Source organism: Lutjanus erythropterus, chromosome 21, assembly GCF_056507025.1.
Source record: "Lutjanus erythropterus isolate fLutEry1 chromosome 21, fLutEry1.hap2, whole genome shotgun sequence".
In the NCBI taxonomy this organism is placed as follows: Eukaryota; Metazoa; Chordata; class Actinopteri; order Lutjaniformes; family Lutjanidae; genus Lutjanus; species Lutjanus erythropterus.
This window is the reverse complement of record NC_139337.1, coordinates 31783463-31804389: the sequence shown is the minus strand read 5'-3', so window position 1 is coordinate 31804389 and position 20927 is coordinate 31783463. Positions and strand designations below refer to the sequence as shown.

General features: G+C 38.6%; 1 protein-coding gene across 1 annotated transcript; it reads left to right on the top strand.

Annotated features, from left to right (window-relative positions):
* The first annotated feature begins 3721 nt into the window (after positions 1 to 3721).
* nrn1a (neuritin 1a) lies at positions 3722 to 20114 on the top strand. The gene is made up of 3 exons (XM_084747384.1): positions 3722 to 4023; positions 15877 to 16024; positions 18800 to 20114. The coding sequence occupies exons 1-3, from the start codon at positions 3969 to 3971 to the stop codon at positions 19026 to 19028; spliced, it is 432 nt and encodes a 143-aa protein (XP_084603510.1). The 5' UTR covers positions 3722 to 3968; the 3' UTR covers positions 19029 to 20114.
* The last annotated feature ends 813 nt before the right edge of the window (positions 20115 to 20927 follow it).

Here is a 20927-nt window from a genome sequence, read left to right as displayed (position 1 = left end):
TGAACATAAGACCACAGGAGCGTAGGCACACATGACCCTGGAAAAACAGAACCCTGAGAACTATGAACTAAGAACACTGAGAACATATGACCTTAGGAAAATAGGACCTTGTGAACATAGGACCACAGGGACATAGCCCCCCAGAAACTTACTTACACCAGACCCTTGAAACATAGGGCCCTGAGAACATGACATTTTTGGAACTTACAGTCCTGGGAACATACAACTTTTGAAACTTAGCATCCTGGGAACATAGGACTTTTGGAAATTAGGAACCTTGAAACATAGGGTCTTGGAAACATAGGACCCTGGGGGCATGATATTTTTGGAACCTAGAGCCCAGTGAACATAGGACCTTGGAAACATAGAAACCAATAAATCCCAAGAACTTACAAACACAGAACCCTTGAAACATAAGACCCTGGTAGGATAAGACTTTTGAAACTTATGACCCTAGGAACATAGGACCCCCTCAGGACTATTTCAGTGCTGTATTAATTAATCCACATCAGGTATTCAAGTGAGCAGGTGGTTCAGTGGTTCAGCTGAAGGAGATAATCAGGCTGATAAACACACTGAACATGTTGGTGGAAACATTTTGAGTCTGAACGTGGAGTAAAATACAGAACATTACCACACTCACATTTTTGGAGAGGATGTTGAGAGGGATCACATCAGGGCCTCTCAGACAGTTGGAGCATCCCTGCAGCTGGATGGGGGCCCACCTGCAATTCCTCCTGTCCACCAGCAGGGGTCACTGATGACATCAAACCTGTTTAAAGAGTCATAAGTGGGACACTGAGGTGAAGAAGTGAGAGTCCATCTGTGAGAGGAGGACGGATCGTGTTTGAAGGTCAAACTCAAAAGTCACACAACAAGGTCACGCACACACACACACACACACACACACACACACACACACGCACACACACACACACACACACACACAGCTGGTCATTTTGTGTCTGTCCAGGAGTTAAATGTTTTCAGATTTGAGCCGTTTGAAAACTGTCCGGGGACCCATTTATTGTTTGTGTGCGTCTGCATGCTGCATGTGTGTGTGTGTGTGTGTGTGTGTGTGTGTGTGCGTGCGTGCATGCATGTGTGTGTGTGTGTGTTCTCTTGCTGCAGCACACTGCATCGCCTCAGGGAAACATCTGTGTTAATATGCAGGAGAGACGGAGAGAGAGTTGGTTTGTTTCAGATTCAGCTGACATCAGCATGAGAAGACGAGATCCCCCACATATCACACACACACACACACACACACACACACACACACACACACACACACACACACTCCTCTTCAGGTCCTCAGTGTGCAGCTTCCTTCTACATTCTTCCTGAAATCATGATAATGAAGATAATAATCAATATTCATATAATAATCAATATTCATATAGGTCATGTGGCACGTTAATGTTTCATTAATGTTGTCTCCTATAGACGCTGGTGGAAAAAGATCCAGTGTGTCAGATTTAAGAGAATCTATGGAACGAATCATAATGTTTGTTTACAATAACCTGCGGGTCGAAAACACTGGGGAAACAGGACTTTTGGAAACTAGGATCTTGGGAACATATGACCTTGGTAACTTAGGACCATGTGAACATAGGACCCTGAGAATGCAGGACCCAAGATAGGACCCTGGGGACTCTAGGATCTTGGGAACATATGACCTCGGTAACTTAGGACCATGTGAACATAGGACCCTGAGAATGCAGGACCCAAGATAGGACCCTGGAGACTCTAGGATCCTGGGAACATGTGACCTTGGGAACTTTGGGCCCTAGGTCAGCAATAAAAATGTTAAAGATCAGCTTGTTTGTGTGCTTATTTTCCTCATGACTGCACTACACTGTGGATTTTTAAAAACTAAATCATATTTTTTTTTACTACAAACTTTCCAAATATTACTGGAAAACAGAAATACCTGCTGGAGTACAAGTACCTTGAGTAGCTCATTTTACTTTATGGTATAAAGTACCTTTAACTAGTCCCTAACTAGTTCCTTTACATTTCCATCCTCACAACCAGACTCATATTATCTGCATTGCATTTTCTTTATGAAATGGACTACAGGATTTCTTTAAGGTCAAAGGTCGGTCTTACATGTGGAGTTCCTCTCCAGCAGGTGAGTTCAGCAGCATCTTTACATTCTGCCTGAAAGGTAATCAATAATTAATATTCACATTGAACATCAGGCATTAATATTCCTGTAATGTTGTTATTGTGAGAATCAGTCCTGATTTGTTTTACAGTTTTAACATTATTTACCGTCTCGCTGAGCTGTGAGGTCAGACCTTGTGAAGTGCAGTGGTTATAATCAAAAACACCAAAATTAATCAAATTAATCTGCAACTAATGATTATTTTCATTGCTGATTAATCTGTTGATTATTTTCTTGAGTAATCAATTACTTGTTCGGTCCATAAAATATCAGAAACTTATTCAAAAAAGAAACCAGAAAATATCCAGGTTTGAGAAGTTGAAGCTGACTCAAACCAATAATCAATTATCAAAGTAGTTGGCAATTAATCTACAAATTAATCACATTACTGCTGCAGTATCAAAGATTTATTTGTATAAGGGTCAAATTTTTTAGTTGTTTTCAAAGAAAAAGTCTCTTTTTGTTTTTCCAGTTCTAGTGGTGACTAGATTCTAATTATTTGAGTTAAAATAATTTTACATTTAACTTTGGTGACACGGACAAACAAGGTGTTTACACACGGGGTCATGTGGCTCGGGTTGCCATAGTAACATGCTCACTAACAACACTTACATTAACATATTTTACTCATGTTCATTTTTAATCAATAACCTCAAGATAATATTAATATAATAATAAAATATTATATTTTTCACAGGCACTGAAAAGAACACAAGGTTTGTCTTTGTTACTGACATTTATCAAAGCTCCGCCCACTTTGATTTTATCATTTTGTGCTTGTTCTATTTGACTTTGAGCTACAAAAAGATTTAGCCTTTCTGTGGAAAACGCCCCAGACGCACCGCTTCATCAACACATAAAGCAGATTTTCTTTGAGTTTAGTAATTAAGAGCCATGTTGTTGAAGTTACTTTTAATGAAGCAGTTTTCTCTTGCTCCTGCAATTTAATTGTAAAAAATGTCCGAAAACCCATAAAGCTGCGATGTTGTGATTGCAACAATCATTCTGTCAGTATACACAGTTTATTTAAAGTTGAATCGTATATTTAATAATAACTTGCATTGCTGAGGGCATATTTAAGGCCCAGATCAACCTCACTGCCTGCAGAGAAAATACAGAACATACGGAACCAAAGGAGGTTCCTCTGATCGATACTGTGATCGAGAACCAAAGAACCACCACTGAGCTCCATTTTTATTTCATGTGTTGAGTTCAGAAGGAAAAACATGATACCATTGTCCCCGGTCTCCCCTAAATTAAAGGTTACATTTTTCTTTTTCCTAAAAAGGTGCATTAAAATAAAATCTGTAATTTGATCTTTAATCAGTTGTTGTTGAAGAGTCAGAGTGTTTCTGAACATAAAATCCCCAAAAATAACCAACAATGAAACAAATGAAGAAAAAAAGATGAGATGAGATCATAATGAAGAGAGAGAGAGAGAGAGAGAGAGAGAGAGAGAGAGAGGAGGGGCTTTCTTCCTCCCTCTCTCCTTCTCTCTCTCTCTCTCTCTCTCTCTCTCTCTCTCTCTTCTTTTTTCTCTCAGACGTAAAAACAGGCAGGAAGCGCAGAGCAGCGCGCGACACACAGCAGAGCCACAGAAGAAGAAAAGAAGAAGAAGAAGAAGAAGCGCACACAGAGGAAAGAAGAGAAGAAGAAGGAGGAGGAGGATCAGGAGGAGTGTTGCTGTGTTGGATGTAGCTGCTGTGGTTGTTTTGCGGGTGTTTTGCGGGGAATGTGCGGCTGCTGTCCAACTTGGTGAATCTCTGCTGTCTCTCATGGTGAGAGGAGGACGCAGAGGATGGGAGTAACCTGGTCCTCCAGATGCCTCGCACTCTTTCTAGCTCTACACATAGGTGAGTGACCCGAACTCTCACCATTTTATCAGAAAAAAAAACACGTAAAGTGACAGATTTTAACGTTTCATTTGATCGGTTTTGTGTGGAATATTATTCATTCAAAGAAACGTGATTTCCCCGCTGTGTTCTCGTGTTTTAAAAAGCAAAAAATTTATTTTATTTTGAGATATTCTGGGTAATTTTAAGACGTGAATGTGCCTTATATTTTTAACAATAATTTAAGATCATTTTAATAGCGAGTTTGACTAATATTCGTGTTATTTTTAAAATTCCACATCAGGAAAAGACAGTTAAAAAAAAAAAAAAAAAAAAAGATCGGCAATTTTGATTGTTTTTACTTGAAAAAACTTAAATTCGTTTTTTAAAAATAATAATCTATATTTTAATAATATTTTGGTTTTATTTTCAGTCGTACTGTAGCGGGACTCACTGTGGACATGTGAGCAGCAGCGGCTCATTTTAACGGGGCTACTCTTCACATTTGGAGTGTGTGTGTCTGTGTGTGTGTGTGTGTGTGACACGAGTGCGCGTGTGCATGTGTGTGCATGCGTGTGTATGTGTGTGTGTGCTAACAAGGGGAATGCCCCCCTCCCTCCCCCCTCCCCCTCCTCCTCCTCCTCCTCCCCCCTCCTCCTCCTCCTCCTTTTTCTTCCTCACTCCTCCTCTCTGCAGCTCCGTTTGTCCCAAAACTGGAGAAATGTTAATGATTTTTTACACCTTGAAAAATAAAATTAATTTTATATTTTATTTTGTTTAATATTAAAGAAAATAAAAGCAGCTGTTTTGGCTTCATGTGGGTGAGATTTGAGTGTTTTTCTGCAGCTACAGATGAAGAAAAAAGGCCCGTTTGAAGGTGTGAAAACGCCCCTTTACACTCGAATCGAAACGTGAATTAAGAATTAAACGTTAAAAATGTGAAACCGGGTCAGTTTGTGTCGGTTTGCGGGTTCTGCGGGATCCGTCCTTCCCGCCGCAGTGTGCGGGGCTGCAGCACCGTCACACCCGCGCGCTGTCCGGGATGAGAAACGCGAAAACAGCCTCCGTTAAAAACCACAGTCTCTATCAAACTGATCTTTTTTCTTTTCGTTTTTTTACGATACATAAGCAAAAAACGAAAAGACAGAAACGCGTCTGAGGAGGTTCGTTTATCTCCTGAATTTTCGGTGTGAATGCGCGCGTGCACCCGCCTCGTGCACGAATAATAAAAAACAAACCCGGCATGATATTTCTTCTTTTTAGATTTTACAATCAAACTACATGATCTCTCAGATGAACCTGCGGCTGCTTTTTTTTGTTTTAATGCAACAAGGCGGTTAAAATAAACTCCCGGATCCGTCTAATACCTGAACACAACGAAATTAAAAAACAATAACGTGAAGATGAAACAGGAGGAATATGGAGATGCTTGTTGTTTTCTGCTGTTGCATTGCATAACGGTGCTGTGGAGGAGGGCTCTGCGTGTGTGTGTGTGTGTGTGTGTGTGTGTGTGTGTGTGTGTGTGTGTGTGAGTGCATTTGCTGGTGGCAGCAGAGAAATGCTGAATTATTCAAGACGCAGAATCCTCCGCGGTGCTATTGTTAGAGAGAGAGAGAAGAGAGGCTTGATCTTCACGGTTCGGAGGCTTCAGGAGGAAAAATAAACACACTGACACAAAAATAGAAAATATAAAATAGATGCAGCGATGAAGAGAGATGTGAGCGTTAATGTGAGCGTTTTTCTAGACCAGAATGAAAATGAGAATGAGGGCAAATCGTTGCTGAATTATTTCACACACACCGATCATTATTACACGGAGGGAAATCGATTAATTAGTCTGCAGATCAACTGTCCTCTATCCGCATTTATTTATGGACAAACGAACCTCTTCCTGCAGACTGAGCCCCGTTTGATTTTTACTTCTGAATCCGTTAAATTGTATCAGTATTTTGTTGTGTAGTATTTGAATTCTGCGGTGTGATTGGCTGCCGGGAGCACAGGTTTGGCGCGCTGCTGCTGCAACCAAACGTCCCGTTAAAACAGAAAAAATATGGAGATGATTTTTAAACCAGTGGAAATTAATTTAACGCACCAATCATCGAAAGACGTCATCAAACAGGTGATTTTGACGTTTTATTGAGAAAATTCTGCTGCAGGAAATCATCAGCACTCATTTAAAAACGAGTTAAATGTTTTTTATTGGTTCTAATTGTTATAATTTGTGTTTTTACGCGCGAAAAATTGCCTCGTGCGTATCGGAGGTGGGTGTGTCTGCTACAACACGCTGCTTCTGGCACCGAAGCACTGCAGGCAACAGTGTGTGTGTGTGTGTGTGTGTGTGTGTGTGTGTGTGTGTGTGTGTGTGTGTGTGTGTGTGGAGGTGGGGTGAATGAGTGCGAGCGTGCTTGATGATGGGAAGGCGTGAACGAAAATGATGCTGCGCGCGTCCCCGTTGGTGTGCGCGTGATGGGACTGTCCTGGTTTCACTCAAACAAGAAAAAAAACGTAACGATGAAAACAAAAAATAAATACCTAAAAGAGAAAAAAGAAACGATGAAATTACAGAAAATTGATTGAAAAGATGATGAACGATTTTAAACAGATTTTTAAAACGTTGAAGTGGAAATTAAAAGGATAAAAAATGATTTATGGATCAAAAATGAAAAGAAAGAGGTGACAAAAACGAATAAACGAATAAAAAACGAACCCGGCTCTGCAGCTTTGAAGGACTGATACCAAAAAATGTGAATAAAATCGACAAATATAATAAAATATAACTCATAACACATTTCATGGTTATGATTAGATAAAGTTGCTGCTTTTACGCACAACAACAAAATAATGTGAACATTTTAAATTTTCTGGCGTCACAAAGATCTGATTCACTTTACTATTAACAGACGTTGATTTATTTAAACAGCCTGGAGGAAAAACAATTTTATTATCAAATTTCTGAAAAAATAAAAATTAAATGAATTAAAAATCTGTTTAAAATGAACGAAACAGTGAGAGGAGGGGGGTCACTTCATTCATGTGTTTTGGTGACCTTGTTCGCAGCTGATTGGCCCGTTTCACTAAAAAAAAAAAAAAAACAACCAAAAAACAAACAAAAAAAAAAAAAAAAACCTGCAGCAGAGAGAAAAGCTTCATGTTTGAGATGATGTAATGCTGCCACCTCCATACAGTGAGACAGAGGGTGAGGGAGGGAGGGAGGGAGGGGGAGTTTCACTCATTCATCCGCTCAGATTTAATATTAGAACAACACACAGCAACGAAAAGGATAATTTACAATTATTATTATTATCAGAGATTTTTACAAACAGCAGGATGATATAAGAATACAGAGAGAAATACTGAACATTAACACCTAATAATTAATTCATATTAACATTTAATTAATATTAATATATATTTAATTCAGAAATATCAAACAGAGTTTAATGTTAATGTTTTTTTTAACTTGCCCCTTCAGGCAGCTGTTTATTTATTAGTGGTTATCTAATAACAACAAAGACTAAAGTTAATGTCATGTTTAATGAAAATAAAAATGTCCATCTCAGTTTTCCAGAGTCCTTAAAGTCTTTAAATGTCTCATTTTGTGAGTCCAAAATATATATTCAGATTAATGTGATAATAAATGAAGAAAAGCAGGAAATCTCCATATTTGAGAGGCTGAAAACAGAATTTTTGCATGAAAAATTACTTAAACAATTATACGTACATTTAAAAAAAAGTCCAAGATGATGTCTTTAAATGTCCTGTTTTATCAGTCGAAACCACAAAGATTTAGTTAAATGTGAAATTAAAGCACATAAAGCAAATAAAGCAGCATTTTGCATGAAACATTATTTAAAATTATTGTAACAGTTCAGTTCTTTTTTTTTTTTTTATAACTTGGCCAGTAAGTTGCCAGATTTATTGTAATTTTTGCTCTGGGCAAGAAGGAAATCCTTATTGTTGATCCAAGTCAAAAAAAAAAATTAAAAACTATAATGCATCAATAATATTATAATAATGTTTACAAAAATGTTTATTAAGTCTTAGAGGATTCATAAAAATGCAGCTTTAAGACACAATAATAATATAATGGGAACATTAAAGTGACTATATTGAGTTTTTAACTGGTTATGAAACAGTTTGATGCCTCTGAGAACCAGTTTGTCTCCAACAGAAACTTTAAAAGACAGAAAAGATACTGTGGACCCCCTAATGTCCCCTGAGAGCCAATTTCCACCTTTAATGAGTGACTGGCTGACAGGAGTAAAATTTACATATATATATATTTTTAAATAAAAGAACGAACTAAGAAGGATTTACAGAAAATATTTGTATTCTTTTTTTTTAAATAAGGATAATTTAAATGAATAAAAGTGAAAACTATTAGAGAGTCACTGCTCCACATGACCGATATAAACAAATGAAACCACCTGAGAGATGATTGGCTGTTTCTGTAAAGTTATTTTTAATGGCTGACATTCTCTTGTGTTTCCATGTGTTTAAATTTTTCTCAGCAAAGTTGAGTTGTACGTCAGCCAGTTAAAAAGAAGCAGGAGGAGATTTAAAAATAGATAATATAATTTTTGATGTTATATTTTGTTTATTACAGTGGAGGCAGTACCACTTTTGTCCACAGGGGGCTCCAAAATCAACATTTAAATCTCAAGTCTCAGAGACAGAGACTTCGAATGCTGAATGAAGTTGTTTCGTCTCCGTCTGTTATTTTCAACCTGCATGTTCTGCAAACTAAGACTATCAGACGTTTACTGCATGGTCATCATCATCTTCTACCTTATTATTTTGATATTTTTATTATCTTTAAAAGCTACAAAATGTATCTTTGTCAAATTATTATTATCGTTTCATTATTATAATTTTTTTTATTGGTAGGTAACCGTGTAATAAACAGGATATTGATAAATCAAACGCAGAAAAATTTCTTAAATTGAAAGATTCTGAAATATAGACTCTATTTTAAAAATGTATTCTGATACAGTTAATCACCTGTTAGAAAATGTAGTCAGTAAAGTAATCCAAGTATCACAATGTTTAAATAATGTAACTTGATTACTTTCAGTTACTTTCAGATATGCTAAGATGTTTAGTGTTTCTAGAGCTGCAACTAACAATTATTTTCTCAATTAATCAGTCACACTGTAAAAACAAATGTTAAAATGAATTATTTGTGGTAAGTAGAGAAAACTTAAGTATGTTTAGAAGGTTTACCAATTTAAAAATATTGAGCACAAGAAGAATTTTCTTCTTTTGTGTTTATTAAACTCATATATATTTTTTTTTTTTTGAGGGAGATAAGGTCCCTAAAACAAATATTTTAAAACATTTATATTTTATTTATTATTATACTGAGTTCGCTGAAGATGAAATAATGGGTGTTTATACTTTAAATTTATTTATTTACTTTACCTTATAGCAGTGAGTGAATGAGTTGGATTTACTGAAAATATTTGAGTTGTGTTAATCAATAATTTTCATTGAACTGTAGTCAAAGAGTGCATGAACTCAAAACATTTAAGCTCAGACAACCGCCAACTTCTGAGTTTATGAACTCAAGAAAATTTTGGTAACTGAGTTCTGTGAACTCGATCAAAGTCCAAGATGACGTCCTCTAATGTCTTGTTCTGTCCACAACTCAAATATATTCAGTTTACTGTCGAAGAGAAGGAAAGAAACCAGAAAATATTCACATTTAAGAAACTGAAATCAGAGAATTTACACTTTTTTAAATTAAAAAATGACTGAAAATGATGAATCAATTATCAGAACAGATGCAGATTAAGAGAAATTGTTGCAGCTCGGAGTGTTTTATGTTCGTTGTTTGGTTTATTAGTTTGTCCAGCTATTCCTTCCTTTGGTGTGATTGATTGATTGATTGATTGATTGATTGGTCATGATCATGAATTGGCAGCTGTGTCATTCTTTATTTTAAAATTGTAATCCTACTAATAATCCCATTTTTACTTAATGTATCTGTAAACTGATTTCCTCTTTTTCAATTCTACAGTTATCTTTTTTTATATCCAGATTATGTAATCCCATTACATGTAATCTGTTACTCCCTAAACCTGATTAAATCAACGATTGATTAAGATCAATATAACCTTTTTTTATTAAACATTTTTATTAAACTGAGTTTTTCCAAATAATAATGAGCAACTTAAGATGAACAATTATCTCTGGATTGTGATTATTTGTGTTTTCCTGAATAAAATAATCAGAATATCAATATTTATTTTTTTAAATGTAATAAATTGTTAATGCTGATTTATCACAACACCCCGACACACTGCAGCTCATGTTTGTTTGACCACCTCATAGTTTTTGTGTGAAACAATCTTTCATATCAAGCTGCAAGTCGTTTTTTAATTTGAATTAATTTGTAACTTCAGTCCAAGTCATGTGACTCGAGTCCAAGTCATTTGATTTGAGTCGTCTTCTCCAACAGACAGGATGTATGATGAGTCATTACTGACTGACTGCTGAGTATCAAAGATGTTTAAAGTTCCTTTGGGGAACGTTAGAGAAATAAAACTCACATAAAGACGTTCCGTACATCCCATAATAACATCTGAAGAACCCACTCACACCATCCAGTCCAGTCTGAAGCTGCCTCTGAGCAAATCTTCCTCAGGTTTTGGACTTTATGTCCACATTGGATCAAAAGTTGATCTACAAAGTTTACCAGTGACCCTGGAAACAGCTGATAGATCAGATTGATTGATTGATGCACCTGCGAAGACCCGCCCACTCTGTCTGATATTCATTAGTATGTTTTCATTCATGTATAATCACCTGAAAATAAGAGTTGTTGTATCTTTATTGTCCCCACCAACTGTGGCATTAAATCTACACCCTTGCAAACTTGCCTGGAAGGGGAGGGCGAGGCAAGAGGTATTCAGTTGCTTTAATACAGTTACTTTAGTTACATAACTGAAACCAACTGTTTATCTGCCATAACTGAGATCATTCTTTAATTATAACTGTACAAAGTTGTGAGGAAACATCTGGAAGTCTTTGGACATCTTGAGTTTTGCAGAACGTTTGTGTTCTTGTCTGGCGATATGTTTGTGATATGAGCTGCTGTTTTCAGTGACATCTGCAGTTGCTTCATTTGTGTTGTTTGTGTTTGCAGTGTGTTTCTTCATGTTGCATATGTGTTCTCAGACTGGCAAATCTGTTTCTTAAGTTGCTACACTTCATTTATTTTATGCAAATGCCACTTGAGTCAACGTCGTCTGAAGACTACAAGTTAGGAAATCAAATGAATCAGCTGGTGTGGAGTTGAATTGAGCTGAGCAGACGTCTGCAGCTGCTGCTCATCTCTGCTGCAGGAGGCCGCGGGCCACGTTAACTGCTGCTAGCATAGCACGCACAATCTACCATCCAACTGTCAGTGGTCAAGGTGCGTTGTGGGTAATGTAGGCGCCAGGTTTTGCTGCAGAAAAGGAATGTGAGGGACAAAAAAAGATGATCACTCTGGTTCTACTGCAGCAATTTTGATTCATTCTTGTTAAACTGTCCATCCTGAGTCCAGCAGTGTTTTAGGAGTTTGATGGTAAATCAGCTTAAAAAAACTCACTAGAACCTCCTTAAATAGAGCAGAACCCCCTCAATGATTGATCCAACCTCCTAAAAGATCTCTTAGATCTCATCAGCTAAAAAAAGGATCCCAAGAACGTCCTAAAGGCCTCCTAAAACCCACTCAGTGACCACGAGAACTTCCTCAGTGACCACAACAACCTCTTAAAGAACCCTTTAAAGTGACTCATCTTTATCTTCAGTTACAAGAAGGATCCAAGAACCTCATCAGTAGCCACTAAAGCCTACTAAACAACCCCTTGAACCTCCTAAAGGAACTCTAGAACCTTGTTGAAAGCCATTAAAAGCTCCTAAACAACCTGCAGGACCTCCTAAAAGATACACTGAATCTGTTCTTATCTGCAATAAGGCTCCCAAGAACCTTTTAATGGTCCTGAAGAACCTCCCCAACAACCATCAAAACTTCAAGAGTGAAATAAAATGTCATAAATACCCACTAAAGCCTAACAAACAACCCCTAGAACCTCCTCAGCAACAATGAGAACCTTCTCAATGACCACAACAAAGTCTGAAAGAACCCCTTGGACCTGTTTTCACAATTATACTTCCTGGAATACAGCAGAACCTCCTCAATGAGCACTAGAACCTCCTAAAAGATCCCTGAAATCTCAAACAGAAACCAAGAACCTCCTGATGGCCCTGTAGAACCTTTTCAAGGACTACTTAAACCTCCAGAAGAACCCTTAAAACCTGTCAGAATAATGTATGTGAGTGAAATGAAAATAAAACTCAATGGTAAAGTTTATCAGTAAATCTTGACTGACGTTCTTCTGTTAATCCGTCGCCGGTCTGTATCTGTCTGTAGGTTCTATTATTGGGAACACTGCAGGAGTCGTAGACGTCCCATAAAGAACAAGCCCAATATGAACCCATTCCTGCATAATAGAAACAAATAGAAACCGATGAAGTCATGTATAGTTTGTGTATGTGGTGTTGAGGTCAGGACGGGTGGATCGTCGTCCTCTAACAGCCGTGTCTCGTCCTACATGTCATGCTGTGTTAGTCCACTGTTTGATCGAGTGGAACCGGACAGCAGGCGTGTTATTATCCAAACCAATCAATCTGCTTAACGAACCACACACACACACACACACACACACACACACACTGAGTTAACAGAGGTCATGTAAAGGGGCGTGTTGGTGCGTGTGTGTGTGACTGTCAGAGGGGGGTGGAGGCGTGTCAGACCCGTGATGTGTTTCATGGTTGTGTTGTAGTTGAATCAGGGAGGAGACGCTCGTGTACACAGACTTAAACTGTAATTATATATTGATTTGTTTATGATGGTTTCAGTTTTGTATCTCAATGAAATATTTCAGTTCAAAACTTCAAACAAAACAACATTTAACATGTAAAACCATCATATTTCTCATGTTAAAGGTCCAGTGTGTCAGATTTAAGGAGATTTATAATATAATATAATATAATATAATATAATATAATATAATATAATATAATAAATTATGTTATAAATTTAAAAATGAATCAACGAATCAGAACTGACTATTTAAGAAAGCCATGTAATAATATAAATAAAATAAAATAAAATAAAATAATGAATTAACATATAATCATCTGAAAATAAGAATCATGTTTTTCCATATTTCTATTGTGACCCAGAATGGACAAACCAAACTACATCCTAATCATCTATTTTCAACCCAACCATGTAGTTTTGTATAGTTTTGTGTAAATCTGACCAAACTGTGACGTCACCTGAAATGTTTCTCAGCAAACTTCATGTAAAAAGTGTAAAGAGACGTTGCAAATGATGAGGTTAAAAGTTGGGCTGAATTTCACTAAAAATTTTAAATTTTGTGTCCGTGAGCACGTTTGTAGATTGAATTTTCATTATAATCTCATGAACTGCTGTGAGACTGTGCATTTTTACTCAAGAGAAATGTGACGTCACATGTGTTTATGCACTTTGTTATCAACTCAAATGTGTTAATGTTACACAGCTTTGTTGTTTCTGCATAACTGCCTGGACACAGTTGTGCTCATAGATTCTTTATAATATTTTTTAAATCCAAAAACTCATTTTAAAATGAATATTTTGTGTTAAATTATTTTCTTTGGTAGGTAACCATGTAATAAGCAGGATAATGTACAGTGAGCAGGTCATTATTGTGAAATAAACCACTGTAGGATGATTCATGTCCTGCATCAAACTGTTGGGTTATTTTACAATAATGACCTGCTCACTTACTTTATTCCACTTATAACCTATGAAGTTTTCACACGTGATCGTTTTACATTTAATTTCCATGTGCAAATTTTTCATAAGTGGAAAGGTGGCTGATTGATGATCGCTGCTGTTGAACTGTATTTTGTTACACAGAATTGTTTCTATATTTTATCCAGCCCACTCATATAAATGAGAGTGAACTAAATAACAGAAACACTTCCTGTATGACTCAATGCATCTGAGTCAGGATGCTTCTACAGTATCTTTTTAATCAGACGCTGCTGGATCAGTGTCAGACTGAAGCGGAGGACATCAATCAATACTGTCATTCAATAGTTTGAGGAAACAGCGACTGCTTTAACATCAGTACATCAGTGTCACATTAACACTGACGAGGTCGCCGCCTCACATCTGAGCGGAGCAGAGGACCTGCAGCAGCCGTACACGTGGTTACGTTTAGGAAAAGCTGCGACATGATACCTGGGGTTTCTGTTTTTATTCTAGGATAGATAAGGCATTAAAATGAGCAATATGTAGCAACTTTAAGTGTGAAAATAAGTACTGCGGTCCAAATAGCAAGTTAAACAGGCTGAATCCTTATTTAATATATGATCTAGGGTTGAACTGAGTTGTTTCCCCCCCACCTCCTCCTCTCCAGACTCTGCAGGCTGCAGGAAAGCTGCAGGAATGCAGGATGATTGCAATGTAGTAATTTGACAATAACAAGTGAGGACAATTCATCCTGTATAAGGTGATCAGCTGTTTATAACTCTGTCAGCTGCCTGTAGATGTAAAGTTCAGCCTGTTATCCTGAAAACAAAAATACACACTCTGGAGTTGGAGTTCAGTGACTGTCTGTCTCACTGCTGCCAAACTCCATTAACATTTTGATCAATTTAACTGTTATAAACATCTGCTCCTTCTGAAACATCATTAATGATTTTTTACAACTCATAAACAGACACTAACTCATTCAGCAAACATTCTGCATTAATTTGAACTCTAATTAACGTAGAATGAGCAAACTAGAACAAATATTCTGGCCCGAGTTTTCAAAATGTTTCCTTTGTCTCTGATGACATATATCATGGTTATGATTTATTACAGAAAATATGTTATAGATTTCTCCTTTAAAAAATGTTTTACATTATTGCTGTTAGTATTTAACAACCTGTTTTTTTCAGTGAACTTGCCAATCAACATTGATTCTGTACGATTCTGGAGAACAACAAATCACATTTAATGTCTCTGTTTGGGATAAAAGGCTGCATTAGTGACTGAATGACACTTTATGTGTCTCTTTGCTGATGACACTGTCTTAATCTTCCCATATGAAGTTCACACAGTATAATGTCTTCTATATGCATATATTTGAAACTTGTTTGACTTCCCCTTTAGTCAAACTGATAAAGAGACATTGTTTTTTGAGCCAAACTCTCCCTGTAGTTCATCCATCTGTTAATATCAGAATGAAACAGCAGAGATCTCTGACAAAGTCTGCAAAATATGTGACTCTGTTGCTTCTTTCTTCAGAAAGACATCAGCTTTTTTCATTTGTCTGATCTGTACATAACCAATGAACCACAACATTAACTTCAGACTAAAAGAAAAACAAGTGGTGGCAGGTTTGTACCTGTAATATGCTGAAAAAAAAACTTAATTAAAAGAAAATTAAAAGTAATTATATGGAAATACCACCTGATGACAGACAACCAGACAAAATCTATTTTGAAAGCGGCTCGTGTCGCACAAGAACTCCACAGTGAAGGTTTGAAGTTGGAGGAAATTGTTTAAAATGGTACCTCGTACAAGGAAGGTGGTTCTGAAGTTTTCTTGTTGGTCCAATAGGAAAACAGGACAGATGTAGCCAATCAGAGGCCTGCCCTCTTCCTGCAGGGAGGCATCAAACAGAAAGAGACTTTACTGTGATTTTATCTAACATACATTTCTGTCTTTTTTCTCTCCCTCCTCCACCCCGTCCTCACCTCCTCCTCCTCCTCCTCCTCCTCCTCCTCCTCCTCCTCCTCCTCCTCCTCCTCCTCCTCCTCCTCCTCCTCTTCCTCCCCCTGCAGTCTCTGTGTTGCAGACGGTGCTGGTCAGTGCAGGTCAATGTGACTCTGTGTTCAAGGGTTTCTCAGACTGTCTTCTTCAGTTGGGGGAGAACATGGCCAACTATCCCCAGGACCTGGACGACAGGGAGAACCTGCACAGGATCTGCAGGTACGTTTACAGCAGCAGGAGGAACACCGTGACATAAATCAGGTCAGAGACGGTCGAACCAGCAGGAAGAGGAGGACTGAAGTCATAACCGGGGCCTGAAAAGACAAAATATTACAGAATTACTCTTTTACAATAAGACCAAGTGCTGCAAAACTTCTAAAAACTACTCAGGACAAACTACAAGAAAAAAAAAATAACATATATAAGTAACTATTAAATGAATCACCAACTACTTTGATAATTCACTGATTGTTTTGAGACAAGGCTTAAATGTGAATATTTTCTGGTTTCTTTCCTCCTCTCTGACAGTAAACTGATGATCTTTGAACAAAACTAGAGGACATCATCTTGAGCTTTGATCTCGATACTTTGAACATTTTTTTTTCTGACATTTTATGGGTTCTAACCCTATTTGTCCAAATAAAGACAAATCAGGTTCATAGTTCACTGTGAACTATTTTGAAAATACATTTTTTGGTGGTTTCTAAAACTCACAAGATTCAATTTTATCTAAAGAAGAAAATCATGTCAACAAAAGATTATAGGTCAGCAAAACTTTGGTTTATTACAAAACTCTCTCAGTGTCTTGACAGACAGTGAAGGCAGCTGCCTTGAAATTATGAGTTAATTCTTAAAATTAATCAGTTCTGTCCTGTAAAAAAAAAACCCAAAAAACTCATAATTACTTAATTCTACTTAACTTAGTTTTAAGTTTTAAGTCTCTGCTGCCTATTTCAGTGAATTAATTTGAGTGTTTGGTTTTACAGTGAAGCTTCAGGATCTAACAGAGAAAATAATATGAGTGATTTAACTGCAGACCCTGAGGGGTTCAGGGTGTCATATGTGCAACAGCAGCTGAACCCCCACCCCCCTCCACCCCCCTCCACCCCCCTCCACCCTCCTCCACCCCCCCACCAGCACTTTTATCCCCCGTTCACCCCACCATCCAAACCGGGTGGGCAGCAGATGGCACACTGCAGCAGGAAGCCCCCACCCCTCACACACACACACACACACATATATGATTTTTTAATTCAGTGACAGCTCCATCACAGCGGTGTTGAGGCGTGGCAGGAGGGACACACACACACACACACACACACACACACACACACACACGTTAATTGCTCAGAGATGTAGCATCGACACGTCTCGGTTCAGGAGGTCAACATCAATAAGAGCAGATTGGAAGATTGGATTAGATACGCTGTGTGTGTGTGTGTGTGTGTGTGTGTGTGTGTGTGTGTGTGTGTGTGTGTGTGTGTGTGTGTCAGCACGCATCAGTGAACAGGCTGGTGTCATCTTTACATTAACTGGGAGGAGGAGGCAGGAGGAGGAAAAAAAGATGGAAAGATGAGAAAAAAGAGAGAATGAGGAGCCAAAGAATATGAAAATAAAGGAGTAAAAATGATGGACAGAGGAGGGAAAAAGAAGAAAGAGGAGAGGAGAGGAGAGGAGAGGAGAGGAGAGGAGAGGAGAGGAGAGGAGAGGGTGGATGATGCTGTTTCAGTATGAATAAAACATGAGAGAGGAGGAAGGAGGGATGGAGAAAAATGGGATGTAAAGATGAAGGAAAACATGAAGACTCAAAAACACTGAAGGAAGGAGGGAAGTGAGAGAAGAAGGAAAGAGTGTAAAAGAAAAATAAACAAAAATATTTATTGTCAAAAAACTTACAACATTGATTCGTCCTTCCCTTCTTCCCTCCTCCTTTTTTCACTTTTCTCTTACCTCCTTCCCTTCCCCCCTTCCTACCCTCCTTCATCATTCCACCTTCTCCCTCACTTCCTACACTGATAGAAATAAGGATTCAAAGGCTGAGGTTCTACCCAGAACCATTTGCTTCTGAAGAACCCCTTCTTTTGAAGAAAGGGGCTTTGTAACACTAAGGGTTCCATTAAGAACCCTTTTAAAAGACAAGAATTTTTCCTGAGTGAGTTCATTAAACTTTTGTAATATAGAAACGTTCTTAGCAGAACCCCTGAGCATGATCTAGGTAAAACAGTTGGAATATAAAACATTTCCCAGTAGAACCCCCTGGTGGGGTTCTAAATAAAACCCTTGGAATATAAAAAGATTCTTTGCAGAGCCCCTGGGTGTGTTCTAGATAAAATCCTTGGATTCTAAAAAAGGTTCTCCTTAGCCCGTCTGAACCCTTGGAACATAAACAGGCACTCTATAGAACCTCCTGAGTCCGCTCTAGATAAAAGCTGGAAATATCAAAAGTTTCTTGGTAGAACCCCCTGGGTGGGTTCCAGATAAAACCTTTGGAATATAAACAGGTTTTTGAAAGAACCTGTGAGTGAGTTCTAGATAATATCTTTATTATGTAAAAGTTCTGGTGGAATGGTTCTTGATGGAACCTCCAGAGAGGGTTCTGGGTGGAATCATAACACCATAGACGGGTTCTCTGTAGAACCCTGTCACAGGGGGCTCTAGGGGAACCCTTTTACAAATAGTTCTAGGTAGAACTCTCTGAACAGATTTATTAAAGTTTATAACAGGAAACAAAAAGGCACACGGTGAAGAACCCTTTATGGTTCTACTTAGAACCCTTCTTTCTAACAGGCTCCGGTCTTGCTGTAGTTGTTGTTTGACTGGACTCTAAACTCTCCGGCTGTGTCTTCATAAGGTTCCTCGTCTCTGCCAGGTTCTGGATGGGTTCCACTCTTGGCTGTGGTTCTTGACTACATGATGCACTCAGTTTAGAAGCAGCCTCCCACTGCAGTCGTGAGCTTGTGGTGTGTTAACGCTCGCTGTGTTTTCTCCTGCCAGGTACTGGGATAACTTCCACTCCTGCGCCATGACGGCGCTGGCGGACTGCCAGGAGGGAGCGACGGACCTCTGGGAGAAACTGAAAAAGGAGTCCCGCAACCTGGATATCCGTGGGAGTTTGTTTGAACTCTGTGGCGGCGGCAACGGAGCCCCCAGATCGGCCGACGCCAGGGGCCTCGCCTTCGTCCTAACCACGCTGCCCACCATACTGACTTGGCTGGCGTTTTAACAGAAACGAGGGAACACGGGAAAAAGTGAAAAGAAGAAAAAAAGGAAAAACAAAAAAAAGAAAATAGAAAAAAGAGTGATAGCTGCTCTTCGATGCTGAAAAAAAAATATAAAACAACTTCAAAAAGGGACTGAGTTTGAATTCATCACCACACCCAAAAAATGGATTTTTACGACATCACTGTACGGCGGCCTGGTTTGCCTTCCTGGGACATCTGCAGGCCGTCCTCCCGGAGCGCTCATCCAATCACACGCCGACCTGACCCGCGGGTCGATAACATGAAATATTCAACACGCCATCGAGCTGAAACGATGACAATGATGAAAATTTGATGGATCCTTGCCCGCTTTACAATCGTGGAATTACACAGTATTAAAGTCAACCATGAATTATTGATGTTTAGTAGGCTAGGCCGAGACAGCGCCGTGTGACTGCTGGGCGCTGCTGAAACAGTATCAGGCTATATATTAGGGTTCCCATATAGCCTAGGGTACGTATTCATGTGTGACACGAGGCCGAGCTTAACTCCACAAAATCAGTAAGACGAGCCGAGGCCTCGGGGCCGCATCGGACCGGTCGCCTCATCTCCATCACGGACAGCCCTCTCTTTTTTATTAACGCCAAGTTGACTGTGTTGAGCCCGGTGGGTCTGACGGACTGAATGCTTGATGGTCGTGTAATATTTGTATTCGTATTGGCTGTTTGTTGTGCTCGGGCCACGGTCACACCAGCTTTTACCACGGCGGCATTTTGCACCAAATTCAATTCATTCTAACAAAAGTCGAAGTGAACAGGTGAACCTTTACAGGTGAACTTGAGGCATTGCAGCATGGCTTACAGTCAGTCGTGTCCCAGCAGCGGTAGGTGTATTTGAAAATTTGTAGTACTTTAGTTTTAATTGTTGAACTGGCTAGCTTGCTACCCCGCTAGCTACCACATATAAAATCAACGCCATGTGAAGAAATCTTGCTCTGCCAGTTTCTGGTGTGACCGTAGCCTTATTTTTTTTCCCCCACCAAGCTCTGAGGTGCAGGGATGTAGTTGAAAGTATTAAAGCCTGCTTTTCATTAAAGACAACAGTTTAAACTGATGTTGAATTGCATGATGTCAGGTCAGACGGGCTCAAAATGTTTCAGGAAATGAGCGCAAACTGTGAAATGCTGATTAATGTTGACAGAAAGGAATGTGGAACCGTATGAAACGGTTTATTTACCACCGAGCCAAAAAGTGTAACAATCGAGTCTGGCCACGTGTCTGTTCTGTTTAGTAGTTAAGTTAGATTGGTTCAGATTAGTCAATAGATCATTTTAGCAGCTAGAACACATCAAACTGGGTAACAGTTAAGTTCAGCAGCAAAACCACGTTGATGAATGCTAGCTGAGTCCAATTATCTAGTTAAGTTCTAATTTAGTTTGGCAGTTAAATCAAACTGTTAGCTAACATGGCCTAATCTGGTTTGACTAACATCTTAAAGGTGAAACAGTTGACATTTGGGCTAATAGCTAAATGTGATTGTGTCAGGTTAAGTAAGCACTTGGTTTATCAGCTAAAGCAAAGTAGGCTAGGTGAGCTAACAGTTAATTTAAGCTAACCTGACCTAATCTGGTTTGGTTGAGGTTAAAACAATAAATGTTTGGGTTAGCAGCTAAATGCGATTGTGTGATGTTGGTTAACCACCTGGTTTATCAGATAAACCTGAGTAAGTCAGGTTAGCTAACAGTTTTAGACCTATTCTGCTTTCGTTAGTTGCTTGTGGGATTCTGCCAGGTTAGCTAACAGCTCATTTTAGCAGGTAAGAGACTGTATCAGGCTTGCAAAGAGTTCTGGTTACCACACGGGAAAGTTAGCTGCTTTTTCAACCGTGGTTTAATCAATGAAAACATTCCCTTCAAATTAAAC